Here is an 18580-nt window from a genome sequence, read left to right as displayed (position 1 = left end):
GAGCCTGGCAGATGGAGGATCAGGAAGTTAATTACCGCTGAAGAAGGCTGTCTTTGGAATGCCTTCTGGGATATATGCGTGCTCTTTCCCAGTGGAGGGTTTCCTACACAATTATATTTTGCTCAGACCCATTTATTTCCCATTAGCTCTGCACATTGTAAGCACACACCATTTGACAGCGGAGTGAGGTGGTAGGAAAGCTGATTAGAGAGCCAACCTGGTGTGGAATACTGGGGTGTGGGCAAGCTAAGGAGCTTCATGGAGTAGCAGGTGGTTTCTCTTCTCTTTATTACGGTGCCTTTGTCGATATATTAAATTAGAGAAACCGGAGGGAACATTTGCTTTGACGGGTCCACTGTGTAAAGAATGCACCCATAAGAACGGGGACGGTCGCCAGCTCACATTTTTCCTTCCCACAGGATCCTGAGCTACAACCGGCTGAGATGCATCCCTGTTCACGCCTTCAACGGGCTAAGGTCACTCCGAGTGCTGTGAGTCACTGGGCCTGGGGTCCCCGTTTTAGAGATGGGGAAACAGTATGAGATGCACAGAGCCCTCCCCTTCCCGCTGTCCTTTGTCATAGCCCATTTGTTGCTACCCAGCCACCCTGTTTACTCAGTGGGGTAAAGGGAATGCATGCGCTCCAAGCCAGCCATTCCTGAGGTCCAGCACACTGCAACTCAGCAACCTTTAGCTAAGCATGCACCCCTATAGTCGGTACTTTGCTATGATTCATCTAGGTTACCCTCCTCCCTGACCCACGATTAGGGAACTAGGCGACACCAACGGGTCCCTCCCCTTCCTCTCGAGCATGGAATAGGGCTCAGGCTGCTCACTCTGGCTTCAGAAGGACAGACACCCCTTGCGAGGACCTGAGGTCACAAGCTGGAAGCCCACGAGCCTTCTAAGCTCGAAAGGTTGGCTTACAACATTCTTGTTCAAAAGCCAAAAGTATTAAGGCTAGATGTGATGACACGCAGGCGGGACTCCAGCCCTTGGGAGGCTAAGGCAGGAAGAACATGAGTTCAAATCCAGCCTAGGCTAGTGAGTAAGTTTGAGCCTAGCCCAGACTACTTAACAAGGTCCTGACTGGGAAAAAAAAACTTTTTTTTTGAAGTTTTAATAAGTTGCCAGTGTTTTTAAGTATCACTAACAAATCCTGGTGTACGCATTATCTTGGGAAATCAAGAGCCCTGGTCATACCTGAGCTCTTCCCTCTCGTTTGCAGACAGGGCTGTCCTCTCTGTAGCCTCCGGACTTGTGCTCACACACAGATGAGCTGTGGAACACTCCCTGATTCTGCTCTGCCTTCCCTGTGTGTGTTCTCAACCGTTACGATCAAACGCTGGTTCTTATAACCTTCCCCAATCATAGGAGGATTAAATGAGATGCTGTGTCTCAAGCCCAGAGCTCAGCTTCAGCTACTGCAGGACTCTTCGACTCTAGGTCTGATTTGTCTACCTTTCTGCCTTGCACTCTTCCTCTGCCTTTGAGGGATCTCCTCCTGAGAGAGATGTCACCCCACTCTTAAAGCCTGTCATTATTATAAGAGTAGCCCTCATATTTGAAAGGGTGGGGCCTGGCCATTCCTTCTCCTGATCCTTTGCAAGTACTGTGAGCCTGAGAGGATGATGCCCATTTTAGAGATGGGGAAACTGAGACCTGGCTGATGAAGTAACTAACCAAGTCTACTAGTCATGAGGTGGCTGAGTCCAGTCTCCTGCCTTGGTGCCATCCAACAAACAGCACCCAGCAACCTGATCCAACTCCAGAGGCTCTGGGCTGATGTGATTTATTAAGACCTGCAAAACACCCATGTCAGCGACAGCTCCCGCCACATGTCATCCACACTGTTATTAAAAATCAATTCTCCGGGGGCAAAGAAGTGCCTGAGCTGACAGTGTGCAATCTGTTACTGTCACTTACCTGTTATCCACTTTCTCCGGGGACTCTGGGGATGGAAACATCGTGAAACCATTTCCTTGTTTCCGAATGGATGCAGTAGCGGATATAGGTCTCAGCCAGCCAGCCCAAAGCCAGGCCAGCTCCGCCTGACACTGCCTGCTGGCCCCTGTCCCTCCCAGCTCCCAATCTGCCATCTATTCAGCCTGGTGCTTCTAGGAACAGGTTGGATGTCAGGAGACAGCGCTGCCAGTTTTAATTGAATCTCTGAGCATGGGTTCAAGACTTGGAATCACTCTGATGGGGGTAATTCAAAGAACCTGAAAGAAAGAAATAGGGTTTCCCTGTCTATCTGTCTGTTTCCCAGGGGTGTTTATAGCCTGCTAGGGCTCCCTTCCTGTGTGTCCTAGTAACCTCCCCCCCTCCCCCGTCCACTGTCACCACAGGGTCACAGGAATACATACCAACGTTCAGCAACAGGGAGCTTGCGTCTTGAGTTAAAAGTCAGCAAGCTTTAGCATGATCATTCTAGAATCAGTGGGTCTTCGGGAATAAAACCAATCTTAGAGCCTCGCTCTCACCCCAACCCAGCACCTCAGTGGGGAGCAACCATTTTCTGCATAAGGACCAATTCAGGAAAAATAACAGCGTTTATGCGCTACATTTTAATGATATTTGTGTCCTTTCTTCTCCTAACTGCACATATAGGAATTCAAGCTGCAGAAAAACCCAAGAAGAGGGAAAGGGTCTATAAATCTGGGTCTGGGTTGCATTGTTATTTTTAACCTAAATTTTAAATATTACCTACCGGGACACCAACGGGGAGATGTGTAAAAAGATTCTGACGCAGCGAGTCAATGAAGTGCAGTTATTAAAAGAGATAAAGATGAAAACTAGCCGCGGCGTGGGAAAGGGCTGATGATTTAGCAACTGTGTGGGAAGGGAAACTTAATTATATCTTGTAAACACTGACACCTATGAACAGAGACTAAAGGGAACAAGGTTTCCAACACCATTCGGGGAACAAGTAAGGCAGAGTTAAGCAGGAGTAAAGACTGCTACATTGTGACCATAAAAGGAGCTGAGCAAAGGCTGTGGCTTTGGTTTGGTTGGCTGTTTTTTCCGTGTTGTGTCGATTCGTGTGCACGTTGTGGCTGCAGCATGCATGTGGAGGTCAGAGGACACCTTGGTTGTCAGTTCAACATGAGGTAGATTCTCCTCTTGTCCATGGCTGTGTTCGCAGGCTAGCAGGCCCTTGAGCTTCCAGGGATTTTCTTGTCTGAGTCCCGCCTTGCTGTAGGGGAGGAGGGATGACAGGTGTGGGCTGCTGGTGGTTCTAAGTGGATTCTGGGGATCTGGACTCAGGTACCCACGTTTATGTGCAAGTGCCTTGCCCAGTGAGCCACCTCCCTGGCCCCAGGTAAGTTTGCTTTCAATTAGGAATTGCGTTTAGCTATAATGACATATAAGAGTTTGTGTATTCTCCTCCAGTTTCTGAAGGATGTCATTATGTTGGTGAAATCTTCAGAAATAATGTGAGTCCTGTAAATGATGCTGTGTGGCGTAAAGAGGAGGACAAGCATGAAGGCTTAGCCATAGATTAAACCCAACAAGGATATGGAAAGACAGTAAGAGAGCTGGAGGTGGTGTGTGTGTGTGTGTGTGTGTGTGTGTGTGTGTGTGTGTGTGTGTGTGTACAAGTATCTGTCTCTCAGTCTATCTCTGTCTGCCTCTGTGTGTGTGTTTACCTATGTCTGTCTAAGTGTCTGACCATGTGTTCATATCTGACCCCCCGCCGTGTGTGTGTGTGTGTGTGTGTGTGTGTGTGTGTCTATGTCTTTTTCTGCCTTTGTCTATCTGTGTGTGTCTCTCTGTCTCTGTGTCCCTGTCTTTCTCTGTCTCTGTCTTTGCTTTTCTCTGTCTTATCTGTCTCTCCCTCCCCACCCTCTCTCTCTCTCTCTCTCTCTCTCTCTCTCTCTCTCTCTCTCTCTCTCTCTCTCTCTCTGTGTGTGTGTGTGTGTGTGTGTGTGTGTCTTTTTCCTGCCTTTATCTGTGTATGTTTCTGTCTCTGTGTGTCCCTGTCTCTCCCTCTGTTTTTCTCTGTCGTGTGTGTGTGTGTGTGTGTTGGTGAGTGCATATGTATATGACAGAAACCAAGACAGGGTGGTCAGGAGCCCAAGTACAAAACATTGTGTGAGAGGGAAAAAAAAAAAAATACTTTCTCTACTTCGCTTGTGATGTAAAATAGCTAGCAAGAACATTCTTGTGGGCACTCTTGTCCTTCTTTGGGGATCTGTGCACTCTTAGGGATCTTTGCCCCACACAGAGTCACATGCCTTGTGCGTGTGTGTGGTCCTAAATGTCACTCTCTAACCCCACACAAGGGCACCTGGAATCAGTTAGGACAGGGAGGGCTGCTCCAGTGTGTGCTGAGGGAGAGACTGGGGTACTGTTTGTCAACCTTCAGATCCTCAGCTTCTTATCCTTGAAGTCACTGTTGATACCCATGAGGAGCTACGGACAGCCTGAACCTCTCCTGTGATGTCCCCACGAAGGACCCCAGATGTTCTTAGTTTGGTGACCTTCCCAAGAGGGATCTCACTGCCTCACCAGAGAGCTGGCCCACCTCTAATGGCCTTGGCCGTTAGCAAATGCTGGTGGCCCTGACTGTGGCATAGGTTCGCTTTGTGAAAGCTAAGCCAAAAATAAAGTTGGAAATTCAGCAGGCACTTCCCAACACAGAAAAAGTCTTAGAGATGCACCCCCCCAAACCTGTCAGCTGGGAAATGGAGAAAGAAAAGTGTGGTTGCCTGTTCACTTTCTAACACCTTCAGTGAGCAAACTACATCTTCAGTGGAGAGGGGCAGCTGAGTAGACAGCAGGGTACAGTAATCTTAGAGGGGTAACAAATCCTGTTTAGGAGAGACAGTGAGCCCAGATGTCAGACAATGGTCTGAGCCAAACTTCCTGTTAGACATTGGGTGTAATGCTGGAATTCAGTCTCCTCTGTAGTGGGAGTGCAATCTTTCTGTGTGTCGAAAGGACCCTAAGAAGCTTGGTGATGACTATGGGTCTCTGATGGATTGGGCCTCTAGTTCTCATGGGAACTCCAGGGACAGACCCTTCCTATGCTTCCGGGGAAAAAGGGGAGCAAGAGAAATGGGGTTGGGGATGGGAGCAGGTCATGCCAGTATGACAAAGCACAGTACGGAAGACATACATGAGTCTGTGAGGCAGAGAGGTACCCGAGTTTTAGGCTAGCCTGGTCTACAAAGCCAGGGTGACACAGAGAAATCCTGTCTTTAAAAAAGGTCACTGAAGTCACACAATTAGCCTCACATTCATGTTGGTGACAATGATTGTCCAGACCCAGCAAGAACCCAGATAATTCCTGTCATCTCTTTGCAAACAGTGAGTGCCTGGGCCATTGTCAGTAACAACTGCGGCTAACACACTTGAGGCTATCACAGCCAAAGCTGTGTTCGCTGGGTTCCTCGGTGTTTTTCTGTTAAAGCTTCACGACCCTGACGGGTGCGCGGCCTCGTTCAGAACTGACCTACCACGGATCTGCCAAACAGCAGGCGACATCCAAGCAGGCTGGGGCCAGTGCGAAGCCAGGGGAATGAATGATTCCGCTAAGCCACTGGGAAGAGCACTGCTCGGAGGGCCACTCCTTCTAGCTGTCCCAGGTGTCCCCAAGTAAAGGACAGCTTGCACCTGGCAAGGCATACCAAGAATGGGCTGGCATGAGGTTGACAGTGGAGGACTGTCTGAGGAGGAAGGAGAATTCTAGATCATTGGTTCTCAACCTTCCTAATGCTGTGACCCTTTAATATAGTTAGGTCCTCATCTTATGGTGAGCCATAAAATTAATTTCTTTGCTACTTCATAACTGTAATTCTGCGGCTGCTACAAATTATGATGTGAATATTTTTAGAGATAGAGGGTTGTCGAGGGGGTTGCGACCCACAGATTGAGAACCTCTGTTCTAGGGTTTAGTTCCGCATGTGCAAGGCCCTGAGTATTTGACAGGAAAAGGGAGACTGAACCCTTACTGGAAGCAATAGGAAAAACCTCTATCCTTTTCCTCGTGAACTGTAACCTTCAGAATCTCAGGTCCTGCTCCAGACCCAGATAATGTAGATCAGACTCGGACATGTGAGTTAAAAATTAGCATATACTATTTTACTATATACCATATACTATTATATGCATATGATATTATTAGCATATACTAATCACCATTGTAGAAAACGTTTCTCCCTCTCCCAGAAACCTATAGAGGATCATGGAGGGATGGAGTCTCAAGAGCCCTTCCTAACTGTTAATGGCATATAAATCCTCAAAAAGAGTTGGAGGCACCTGTCCCCTCCCTGCCCTTCTAGACAGAAAGTTGATGGGTCCAGTCAGTTCCTGTCTGGATGTTACCCACCCCACCCCCCTTCCTCCAGTTATAAATTTTCTATGCCTTTGCAGATTTCCCTAAGCCACAGAAGAGGTCATGTAGATGTTCATTTATGTCTGAGCACTCGGTGGCCTCTTACTCTCGGCGCTTTGGTAGTTACTCCGTCGCGACAGCGACCCTAAACTAAACCATATGCATGGTTAACTAGAAGGCACTTTAATGGACACGCCATCTCCACTTACAAAAACAAACAAAAAAATACCACAGTAGTAGGTTTCCCCATGACCTCTGCTGCCGTGGGATTTTGGCCAGGTTTATATCACCAGACTTGAATTCCAATGAGGATCAAACCTCAGTTCTAAGGAGAACCTGGTCAGTTACGCACACACACACACACACACACACACACACACACACACACACCTGATTTGTTACTGTTTCGCCAGTGGGCACATGATGCCCGACCAGCCAGCTCTCTAGAACAGAAAGTCAACAGTTAGCTCCCTGGTAGCCACAGTGGCACTAACCCTGTGAGGGCTAGGCACTGGGGAGGGAGCTTCTCTCTTTTACTTTCGCTGTGCTCTGAGCCCAGAGCATATGGCGTCTCCAACAATAAGGGCTTCTCACCTGATTCTGATTGGCAAATACCTGTGTCATCTGGGGTCCTTAGGTCCCCAAACACTGGGTCTTTCACTAAGTAATCCATGGCTTCTGAGAGCCAAATAGTACCTCCCACACATGCTACCTCCATTCGGACTATTTTTCTAAAGTAAGTAAATATGAGGTGTCCTTATGACTTTTTCATACATCTTTGGTTTGGGTTGATCTTCCCACCATCTTCTCTCCTGTATCCCTGCCCCCACTTTCCCTGTCATTTTTCCCAAGGCCATATAGCTGGTAAGTGGCGGAGACAGAGACTAAAAGCAAACGTCCTGACTCCAGAACAGATGGATTAGCCGCTGTCAGAATACAGAACAGATAGTATTAGCCACTGTTGATCAAGCACACACAGAGAACATCATCTCCGGAACTCGGATGGTTCCGTTAGGTAAATGTGGCTCTCGGATTTTCCGGTGTGGAAACTGAGGCCCAGAAAAGCAGCTTACCCCTGACCCTTCCTCAGGTCCATGGGGTTTGGAAGTCCATCCACCCTCAGCCCCTCTACCCCTGCTGCCACTCTAGACAAAGCAAGGTCTATCATACCCCTCATTAATGGCAATGACAGCTGAGATCTCCAGCTGTGGGGCTCTGGGACCACAGAAGGGTGGCTGGGCTGGGTGAGTGGTCGGCTTACTGGGGTCACTTACCAACCTGTGTCTTCTGTCTCAGAACCCTCCATGGCAACGACATTTCCAGTGTTCCTGAAGGCTCCTTCAACGATCTGACGTCCCTTTCCCACCTGTAAGTAGCCCCTTTCTTAAGGTGCATTGACTCGAAACAGAACGTGGTATTGGTGACAGTCATTACTTGATGTATGGTCTGTCCTCACATTTGGCCCTCCACATGCACAGGAGCCCCAGTAACCCACAAGTGCCGGTCACTTATGTACAGAGAGGTGGTGTGTACATTGAATACCACACATTCTTCTGTGGGCTGAAATAGTCTCTGGGCTACTTAAGATACCTAGAAAACACTTTGTAAGCAATTAATGTGTTATACTGAGTGTGTTATACTGAGTGTGGAATAAGGACCCAAAACAATGGGTTTATATGTATCCGTTACACATGAAACTTTTAAAAATTATTTTTGTCCCACAGTTGGTTGGGCCTGCAAATAGGAAACCTGAGATTCAGAAAATGAGAAATGGGCATATTTTGAGATACCATATTCAAACTGTATGCAATGTCTTACTTCAGAAACCTTCAAAGGCATCTATCCTGTCCAATGGTGTAAATGTTTGGACCCTTTCTATACCCTAAACACTTCTGATGAATTATCTACTATAGTTTTTGCAGCATTAAGGTGCTTTATTCCCTTATGTATACGATGAAATTCAGACCTAGGAAAGTTAATAAATTTTCCTGAGGCTGAACAGCCAGCAGGTAGCCAGCTCAGTGTTTGCCTTGACTCCAATGGGCATATTCTCAACCAATCTGTATTCCTATCTTATTCTACCCAAATTGAGACCGTAAGTGACACATGACTATTTGAAAGCTACTCATCGAGATAATGAGAATTCAGAGTAGTGCTCGGTGCCCTGACTCCCAGGCTAGCCCTCTTTCCCTAGCCAGTACTCTCGGGGTAGTGTTTCTGGGTACCTGTCTCCGTTGGTAAGAAAGGCTGTAGCCCTCCTCTGTATATATTTTAGTCATTTTCATGTTATGTGCATAGGCTACAGTACTGATGTGTATGCATTCTATAAATCACAAGTAGACAAAGTAGAGAATAGGGTTTGTTTTTTTTTTTTTAAATGAATTGTACCGTTTTCTCCCCAGTCACTTTGGAGAAGTTTGGGGTGAGCTGCGGTTCACCCCCATATCTTTAATCTCGCCGACTTGAAGCTGCTTCCTGAATCTGGGTCTTGGAACCGTTGGGAGAACAAATCTTCTAACAGCCCCTTTGCTTGAGACATGAGTAGGTGGCCAGAGGTCTGGACAGTGTCCCCAGAGAGCCAGGACTCAGGGAGAGCTAAGGACAGAATTTTCCAGAGCAGTGAGAACAAAGCCTCAGATGTGGGAAGTCACTTAGGTGGGGATGGAACATCTACTGAATTGGAAATAGACTCCAGAAACTTTGATTTTTTTTTTTTTCTTAGTGGAGATGTGTCTTCTAGACTGCACACCAGACTCCTAATTTAGTTTTAAAACCTTGGGTTTTCAAAGAGCCACAAATTGGGAGTCTGTGGGCCAAGCCAGGCAGGACCTAATTTCCTCTTCTGCCTTCCAGGGCCCTGGGAACCAACCCTCTCCACTGTGACTGCAGTCTGCGTTGGTTATCAGAGTGGGTAAAGGCTGGATACAAGGAGCCTGGCATTGCCAGATGCAGTAGCCCCGAGTCCATGGCAGACAGACTCCTGCTCACCACCCCCACCCACAGGTTCCAGTGCAAAGGTAGGTATCACCTGCCCACCACATCCCTGCCCTCACAGGATCTGCTGTGTTCCCAACATCTAAGCACATGTGACTTGTAAAACCACAGTGTATCTCTTGCGTATGACACGGGTAGACCGTATGTTTGCTTTATCCCTACTTATAACACATCGTAAATGGTGTATACAATGTGGTTGTGTTGTGTGGTTTAGGGAATAATGACCAGTACCTGATTAGCATGGATAGTTCTGTCTCAGATATTTATGGTCTGTAGTTGGCTGAATTTTCAGATGTGGGATCTGCTTGTGAGAGACCCATGACTACAGAGGCCGACTGTACTCGCTAGCTCCTAAGAACATCTCTAGCCTACAAAAGTCACCCAGTAATTTTAGAATTCTTGTTGTGCTGCCTCGAGATTCTTATGTATGTGATTTTTAATAATTTTTACATTTATGTTCTCTCTCTCTCTCTCTCTCTCTCTCTCTCTCGTGTGTGTGTGTGTGTGTGTGTGTGAAAATACATAACCAGTGTAACCAGTGTATATATGGAGGTCAGAAGACCACTTGTGAGAACTAGTTACGCCCTTCCACCATATGGACTTGAGGGACTGAACTCCGGTCCTTGGGCTTTGTGGCAAGCACCTTCACCTGAGCCATCTTGTCCCTGTACATGTGATTTTATTGACTTATTACAATGATCCAATCCTGAATTTTCACATGGCAGGGTTTATGTTAAACATGGTTTTATTCATCATCTTATTTAACATGCTACTTATCTCACATATTAACATATTATTTAATTTTCTTCTGTGTCAGATTAACTCCCCAACATTTTTATGGGTAGATATCTATAATACCCTCATGTTAAATATTTCCCACTTGGTGATGTTGAGGGTCAAACCCAGAGCCTTGCTCATCTTGACAAGCTTCTCCCACTGAGCCACATCTGTATCCCAAACTAATTCATAAGGACTCAACAATAGGACCCCGGCTCTTCCTAACTCTAGATCATGTGCTTTTGACCTCAGGGCTGCTGTGTGCTACCACAGCCTACACAACCACTTCGAGGTTGAAAATCTTCACAGTGTTTCCATTTTCCCTTTTATGGTGAACGCATGAAGGTGTTTCTCGGTTAAACATTATATCCTTAGATAAGAGTCAGAAACGAAAAATGATGGGCTGGAAATACATTGTCTTCAGTTTGCAGACTTGATTTCCAGAATGGGTGATAATGGACATGAGCTCTCATTAGTGCCCCCGTGAGCATCGCTTTCTTAGAGAACCAGGTTCCTTTGTCTTACTTTATAGTCAGAGCATCTATTTTATCTGCCCTTAATTTTGAGGCATCCTGAATTTAATTTCAGAATCTATCTCGCATCTGCACTGAGCATTCGTCTGTTGATGCCCTTTTCTCGTCTCCTAGAATCTCGATGTTCGGTTTTTATTTTCCCTTTAAAACTACGCAGTGTCCCATGTGGCTGCTGAGAGCCGAAAACATTCCATTGATTTAAAGCTAATTTTAACTTTCTACTTCCTGCTTCTGAGACATCTGATCTTGATACTAGAGGGACTCAAATAGCCCTGGAATAGTGGTGCTCTATCTTGACAGGAATCACCTGCAGAGCTCTAAAAATCTCTACCCAAGAGCAGGGGTTTTAACTGGGTAGAATTGCCTAACGTGACATCAGGTTGGATCCTCAGTGCTTGAAAAATAACAGTGGTTCTGGGTCGGACCATCTCTGTGTGAGTTGCAATCTAGGCATGGGATTTAGGCTGGTTCTGACTTGTGTGTCAAGAGAAATCTCTGTGCCCCAGGGACCCGTCAGTCAGAGGCAGGCATGGGCAGGTGGTCCCTCTCAACCTGATGTGATCCCAAGTTGGACCTATTGGTTTCGGAGCTCTCTGGGGTCATTCTGTTCATCTGCCTACAAATGGTTACTCACCAGAGTGACTCTCAGCCCATCTCCAGGTTGAGGACTGTTAGCTCAAGGATAAAGTTCTAATATTAAATAGAGTGAACATACATACATACATACATACATACATACATACATACATGACTCATGCTCAAAGCGCTCAAAGCTGACTACAGCAGTAGCCATAGTCCAATTATGCAAAGGTTTATGGGGACCATGACCTCCTTCTAGCCCTTACCAAAACAAAAAAAACAGGACACATTTAAAACTTCCATGGGTGACGAAAGCCTTTGCCCCCATGCTCCCGTCAGCATCTTTCCTGGTGACGTCATCACCCCTACGGTCTTGTGCCTTGGCATCCGTCCTTGGCTATTCTATGGGACATGGCTTGGCAGAGGCAAAGAAGGAGAAGGTCGATGCGGAGCCTGTGCTGAGAACTTCCTGGAATGGAAGATTCGAGCAGGAGGCTTCTAATTATGGTGCATTGTTTGCAGATTAGCACCCAAATCGGATCAGGCTGATTACAGTAATTGATTTGACTGCTTCTATATGATGGCCCGCTGTGATTCTCACTCGCCGGACTGGCATTGAACTAATGGGACTCTATCCAGATGGATGTACAGCCTCAAGAGAGCCAGGGGCCCTCTGGGCCTAGAGATGGGAGGCAGCCAGAGTGGAGGGGAAGGGAGGGGAGTTAGCCTACTCAGAGTGTGGCCACCCACTCTCTGGTTTTGTTACTCAGGGCCAGTGGACATTAACATTGTGGCCAAGTGCAACGCCTGCCTCTCGAGCCCATGCAAGAACAACGGCACTTGCAGTCCAGATCCTGTGGAACAGTACCACTGTGCCTGTCCCTACAGCTACAAGGTAAGGCAGGAGGCTCCGCCCACCACTCATGCCCGGGCTCTTCCTTTGCCCTGGCTGCAGGGTGAGGCCCTGTGCTGCTGATGCTCTGTAGCCTGGATAACTCTACAGTTCACTGTGATCCACCCCAACCAAGGAACATTTGCCAGCAGCACCCCTAGTCTCCTCCAAATTGTCTTGACAGGGATGCTCTGAGGTGAGAAGGAAACGCTACCTGTGTGGGTTGTTGTGTTTTGTTGTGAGTCACGGGGAGATTGCAACCCAGACAATTCAAAAATGCCCTCTGAGGAAAGACATCCCTTGAACCCAGTATCCTGACTGCCATTTCAGAGAATACAGGGATTAGGGGCTCAAAGACTCAATGGTCTGGGGCTTCCAAGGCCACCCACATAGTTGGCAAACCCAACAAAAAGGTGGAGGCTACCAGTTCCCCCATTTGTTCTACCAGAAATCCAAGCTACTTTCAATCTCCCCCTCCCCCAGCACAATCCAGAAAAGTTACACTGTCCCCCTACTAATATGTGTCATGTCTTATGCTTGGCATCTGACTCGCTCTTTCTCCTAGAAAACCTATGAAGAAGGCCTATTTTATAAGCATAGAAACGGGGCTTCCATAGATTTGGGGATTAAAACTCAAGGCTATATAGTCTTTTACCCTGAAGAGGTTTTCGAACCTCTTTCGGTGGCTCACTGGGATCAGCAAAGGTGCCACTCAATGCTCTCACGTAGGGTCTGAATGCACTGGACAAGCCAAGAGTCCAGGGCATCCCATAACCCACCTTGTGCAGCATCTGCATCCATCCTCAGAGGACAGTAACAGGCTTGAAAGGCAGTTTCTAGGGAACAGCTACCTGGTGGTTTGCTCAGCCACTGTCTGTCTGCTAGCAGACGGTGTCAGAGCGCCACCTTCGGGCCTGGAACAAGAAAGCCCACGGATTCCTTTTAAAACCATCTGTCCCAGAAGCCTTAAATAAGCAGCTTAGAGTCCAAGCACAGAGGTCAAGAGTGGCATAATTCAGGCACGAATCCACTGAGCCCTGTGCATATGTGTTCAGTGGAGGGGAAGGAGTCTCGGGCTCTGGAATTACAAAGAAGCACGTGCGGGTTGCAGCATTACCATGTGCTAGCTGTGTGTGGATGACCAGCAACTTCTCCTCAGCCTTCTCATCTGGACACCAGGACACATCCCACAGGTTGGGAGAAATAGATGTACAGTCAGTCACGTGTGCAATATACCTAGGAAAGGACCCGCTGTATGGGAAGTACTTGATAATCTGATAATTTCCCACCTTTACCTTCCCTCTTGCAAGCTTCCCCGTCCCTCATACTAGAGTGTGAGATTAGCCTGTGGTACGTATGTTGCTGCTTTCATTTGGGATTCGGTTGACAGGTGTCAAGGATGCTCATATATGTTGCTCCACCGTCTTGGAAAACCAGGGGTTTCTATGGATGCTAACCATTGCTGTTGGTCTTCTGCAAGGCTTGGATGAAGTCATTAGAGTGTATTATCTCACACAACATGTCATCCTGAGATGTAGCGGTAAATATTTAAAAAGGAACACCATCTCACGACAGTACCAGCATCAGTGGGCCACATGGCACCAGCGGGGTGTGTCTATCTCAGCAGACTCTCTGGCCCAGAGCTCCTGCAATGTCTCCACCCAACTCGCAAAGTTCCCAGTAACCCAAAACTCTAGAAGCTTGAAATTTACCAATCAGATTTATGTCAGTAAGTTCTCACCCCGCAAAAGTCCACACAATAAACTCAGAGCCAATTGATATCAATATAAACTGTCCACCTAGATAAGACAAGTTGTCCTGTAAGAATCCATCTCTTAGAAGATATTCATTGCTACCTGTAGCTATTTAAAGCCTCGTGGATCTGGGTCATCTTTCTCTTCCTCCATCTTGGTTCTTCTTATCCCTTCTCTCCCGCCTTTCTTTTTCACTGCCCAATCATAGGCCTTGCTTTATCTTGTACCAGTCCTCACCTGCAGATTGGCATCAGTCCTTATCCTCATTTGAAAGGTCACCTGAGATTTATAACTACAAGTGCTTACCCATACTGCACCACCTACAAAACACAGGAGGTAAAAACAGAACCCAGCCTGCTCTTCCCTAGTGACTGGATCCCCCTACACCTTACCCTTCCTTCCACCTTTAAGAGGAAATTCTCGTTCCCCAGCAGAGCTGTAACAAGCTAAAAACACATCACATGTGTACTTGGTACCAGGTTCAGTAAACATGCCACATGGCTAACAATCTTGCCACTATTCTGGGAATCAGGAAAATAAAATATATCTGATTCTTTCCCTACCACTGGGCTTCTTCATGCACACGCGTTCGTTGGCTCTCAGTAGTACTTCCCGAGCCTTCGAGAGCCCAGGAATCTTATTAAGTAGGTTCTGATTTGTGAGAGTCAGGGTTAGGTCTGAGATGCTGTATATTTAACAAGCTCCCAAGGGCTGCCCGGGATACTAGTCCAAGGACCACACTTTGAGTAACAAGGTCCCTGAGTGGTTCCCCTGCCCCATCTGACAGAGATTTCAAAGAGGGAGCTGCTCCTGGGCGCTTTTAAAGGAAGCCAATAGCCCAGGTTCTGTCAGAGAGGGGACACGAGGTTGGATAAGGAACACAGGTAAGAGAACTGAGAAACATCCCAGTTCCCGTAGACTTGAACAAAATGCAGCAGAAGAGAATTGAATTGGGCTGATTAGACACACACTGGAAACGGCGATTGCTTTTCAAGGACACATAAGTGACAGAAATCTTTGTCTCTGGTCCCAATTACTATGTTTTCAAGCAGTGGAAGTGCCTCTTAGATTTCTGTGTCCTGCCTAAAGGCCTAAAAGAGATTCTCTATACCCTACCACCCTTAGCGTGGGGATGGGGATTCTGCTGGGCCAAGTAAGTGCTACTCTGCAAGACCGGCAGAGTAGACAGGTCGGGTTGTAGGCAGGGTTGGAGGGGGCTGTAGTATCTCTGTATACCACTACCACCCATGCATGCATCCCGGAATTACCTATTGTACTCAGCCCTGCCTTAGACCCTACTCATAGCCACCACTGTACTTCCTTACAGGGCTGCACCACCTAGGAGGTATCTTGCAGGCAATGTGATTTACGATGGTGGTTCATCCCCCTCAGGGCAGATAGAGACCAAGCATCCCTTGTATGAAATTCTTGAGGCCAGCAGCATCTCAGGTTTCAGATGTGTCTGGATCTTATACGTGTGCATTCTAAAATATCTTGGGGCTGGGGACCTGCGTGTGGGTCCCAGCACCCATGGGGAAAAAAAGGCAAGCTTCATGGTGCTAACGTCTCATCTCAGAACTGGGCATCGAAGGTAGGAATGTGGGTAGAGTTTGTTGACCAACCAGCCTAGACAAATGGTCAAGACCCAGGTCCTGGTAAAAGATGGTCCATTGAGTTATCTCAGTGGGCAAAGGTACTTCCTGCACAAGCCTAGTGACCTGAGTTAGATATCCAGAACCCATGTTTCTTAGTTAGGATTTCTATTGCTGCGAAGAGACACTACGGCCAAGGTAATTCTTATAAAGGACATTTAATTGGAGCTGGCTTACAGTTTCAGGGCTTCAGTCCATTATCATCATGGCGAGAAACATGGCAGACATGGTGGTTGAGGAGCCAAGATCTTGATCCCAAGGCAACCAGGAGAAGACTGTCCTCTGCAGGCAGCTAAAAAGAGAGTATCTTCCTCACTGGGTGGAACCTGAGCCTATAAAGCCTCAAAGCCCACCTACACATTGACACACTTCCTCCAACAAGGCCACACCTATTTCAGTAAGGCCACACCTCCTAATAGTGCCACTCCCATGAGCCAAGCATTTAAAGGCATGGTGGCCAAACATATTCAAACCACCATATTGGACAGGAGGAAGAAAAGGACTAACTCCATAATGTTATTCGCTAACCTCTGTACTTGCACAGCGGCATACACCATGCATACACATACAAACACGCACACACACTCAAAGATATCCAGAAAATAGAACCCAAACCTACTCATGAAATTAGCCTGTTTTATATCTACACATGACCCGAAGCCAAGGGTAGAATTTTCCACTTCTGGTGATGTGTAAGCACCCAAAGGGGCTGCTGCTGTACTTTGAATTCCTGGATTAGGCATACTCTACCTCACTCCCATTTTGTGGAACATACAAACAAGGTCAACAAGATCCAGGCATTTCCTTAGGGCATGCAGCAGCCTGCCCAGACTCAGCTCCACTCCAGAACCCAGCTCTTTAGAGGAACGGACCAAACGGTCCAGCCTAGAGGTGCCTGGTACTGAATTTGTACTCAGCTCTCTGGGCTCCTCTGTTGACTGCCTGTTTCACTAACTGTTGTGAAGTCTCAGGCCTATTCCCTTCTTTTCCAACTCTGCCTTCCCTATCTGTTGAACAGGGGTGCAGTGACAGTTGTACCAATCTCACGGGGTTCCCGGGAACATGATATGTGATCATGAATAGAAAACACTTAGCTTGAAGCCTAGAATGGAAAATGTGCTCAGTACCGTGGGTGAGAATTCCTATTACACTTTCCTTTCCAGACACTGACTTTCAGAAAGCGGGCTCTGAGTCACTGTGGCTTGCAGGGGAAGCCAGATAGCTCCTCAAAGCACACATTTCCTCTCACTCTCCCCTCTCAGAAACCTCTGTGTGGGGTATGGACTCACATAAAAAACCAGACAGACAGGGACTCTGCCCTCCAGCTACTGGAGGGGGGCCTGAGGGTCTAGCAGGCAAGAGAGGAGGAGGAGGATACATCTGGGCCCACAGTGGAGGCTATCTTGGCCCAACGCCTCAGGCTCAACTGGCAGTAAGCACACAGCCAGGAACCCTTAGTCCCACATATAGACATGGTCCCAGTCATAGACACTGGCAGCAACAGAAGACAGGGCAGGCTCTTCTTGGGCAGATGGTGAGCAGGTGGTGGTGGCAGTGGGAAGGCTCCCATGATCACCCTGGCCTGGCATGCACTCAAGTCACTGAATCCATGGCTCAAAACTATATATAGCAGATACCTCCCCAGGCCTGGTGTTACTAGGTCCTACCAAGTACAGCTTGCATGTTTCAAGAGAGTTCAGGATCCATGTCCCAAGTGTAGGGTCTGTGTCCTAAGAGAGAAGCAGGAACCATGGGGAAAAAGGATTCCCTGGGACATCAGGTTTAGTATCTGCAGTCTGGGTCTTAAGGTCACCTACTCAGCTCTGTCCTTGTTCCTTCTACCTGGCATGATCATCCCTACCTGCCACTCACTGGCTCCTTCTCAGCTCATACCTACCCTGAAGAGGAACCTGGTCCAATAGAACTCTACCTCACTCCAAGCTACTGCAGTTGTTAGTCTGGCTTGGCCTTGGACTCTCCTTTGGAATTGCAGACACCAGTGCTGTACCACAGACCAACCAGTCAAGGGGGGAGTGGGAGGTGGGGGGAGCTGTCACTTTATAGAGAACACAGGTCTACAGGTTACACCTTAGTTCCTTCTGCTCACGGTATGGACTATATTCAAACCTCAGTAACGCAAACAGCAATGCCGTCTGCTAGCTTTTGCAGAATGCCTACTGTGTGCCGTGTGTGTTATGTAATACTCAGTGCTTCCTTCTGTGAAACCTCCCGTGGAATCCTCATAGCAACTCTGTCGGAGGTTAAAGGCTTGTACCTTTATTATTAGCAGCTAAGAAAGAGGGGGGAGCTGGAATGGAAAACTCACGTGGACTCTCATTCCCCCCCCCCCCCCCCGCAGCTTAGGGCGAAGCTTGTGAGTTGGGAATTGGTCATAACGGAGCCTGAACTCTGCCCTCTTGGCACAACCTCACCTTCTCATGAGAGTCAGTAATCAGGCATTAACTCCCTTTTATCTTGCTTATACTTGCTTCCATCTCAGCTTCATCCCAGAGGATGCTGGGAAGTCCCTTCCATCTCAGCTTCATCCCAGAGGATGCCGGGAGGTCCCTGGGGTCTCCTCGGTCATAGCAGCCACCAAAAGCCTCACTTACCAGACGCTTCTCCCTCATCTGTTCCCCAGGGCAAGGACTGCACCGTGCCCATCAACACCTGCGTCCAGAACCCCTGTCAGAACGGAGGCACCTGTCACCTGAGTGACAGCCACAGTGAAGGGTTCAGGTAATATAGCTCAGCCCTGACCTTCCCTTGTCTTAGAGAGCTTCTGGGTCATGACTCCTCATGGGAGTGATGTCAGTGCAGGAAGTAGCTCCTGTGCTATACAGGAAACTGGGGAATCAAAGGATAAACTGCTTTGATGTCTCATAGAGTATTGGTACAGGGATTTGAGTCCAAGCGCCAACTTCCACTCTCTCTGAGCAAGGTCTCCATGGGAGGCTGAGGATGCTGTCTAGAGACAGAAGATGGGATGCTGGCCAAGAGACCCGCCCACCTGTCAATCCCACCACTCCTTTCCTATCACGAATAATGACAGGGGTGGG

At 47.7% G+C, this 18580-nt stretch overlaps 1 protein-coding gene across 1 annotated transcript in view; it reads left to right on the top strand.

Annotated features, from left to right (window-relative positions):
* The window catches only part of SLIT3 (slit guidance ligand 3), a 570747-nt gene that overhangs the window by 518876 nt on the left and 33291 nt on the right, over window positions 1-18580 (top strand). The window contains exons 23-27 of the mRNA XM_080908093.1: window positions 420-491; window positions 7637-7708; window positions 9194-9357; window positions 11994-12118; window positions 18163-18260. Of these exons, the coding sequence (XP_080764219.1) occupies window positions 420-491; window positions 7637-7708; window positions 9194-9357; window positions 11994-12118; window positions 18163-18260 (531 nt within the window). The remainder of the gene's footprint in view (window positions 1-419; window positions 492-7636; window positions 7709-9193; window positions 9358-11993; window positions 12119-18162; window positions 18261-18580) is intronic.

This window comes from Micromys minutus (assembly GCF_963924665.1).
Source record: "Micromys minutus genome assembly, chromosome: 31".
In the NCBI taxonomy this organism is placed as follows: domain Eukaryota; kingdom Metazoa; phylum Chordata; class Mammalia; order Rodentia; family Muridae; genus Micromys; species Micromys minutus.
The sequence above is the reverse complement of the archived record's forward strand: the minus strand, read 5'-3'. Positions and strand labels throughout refer to the sequence as shown.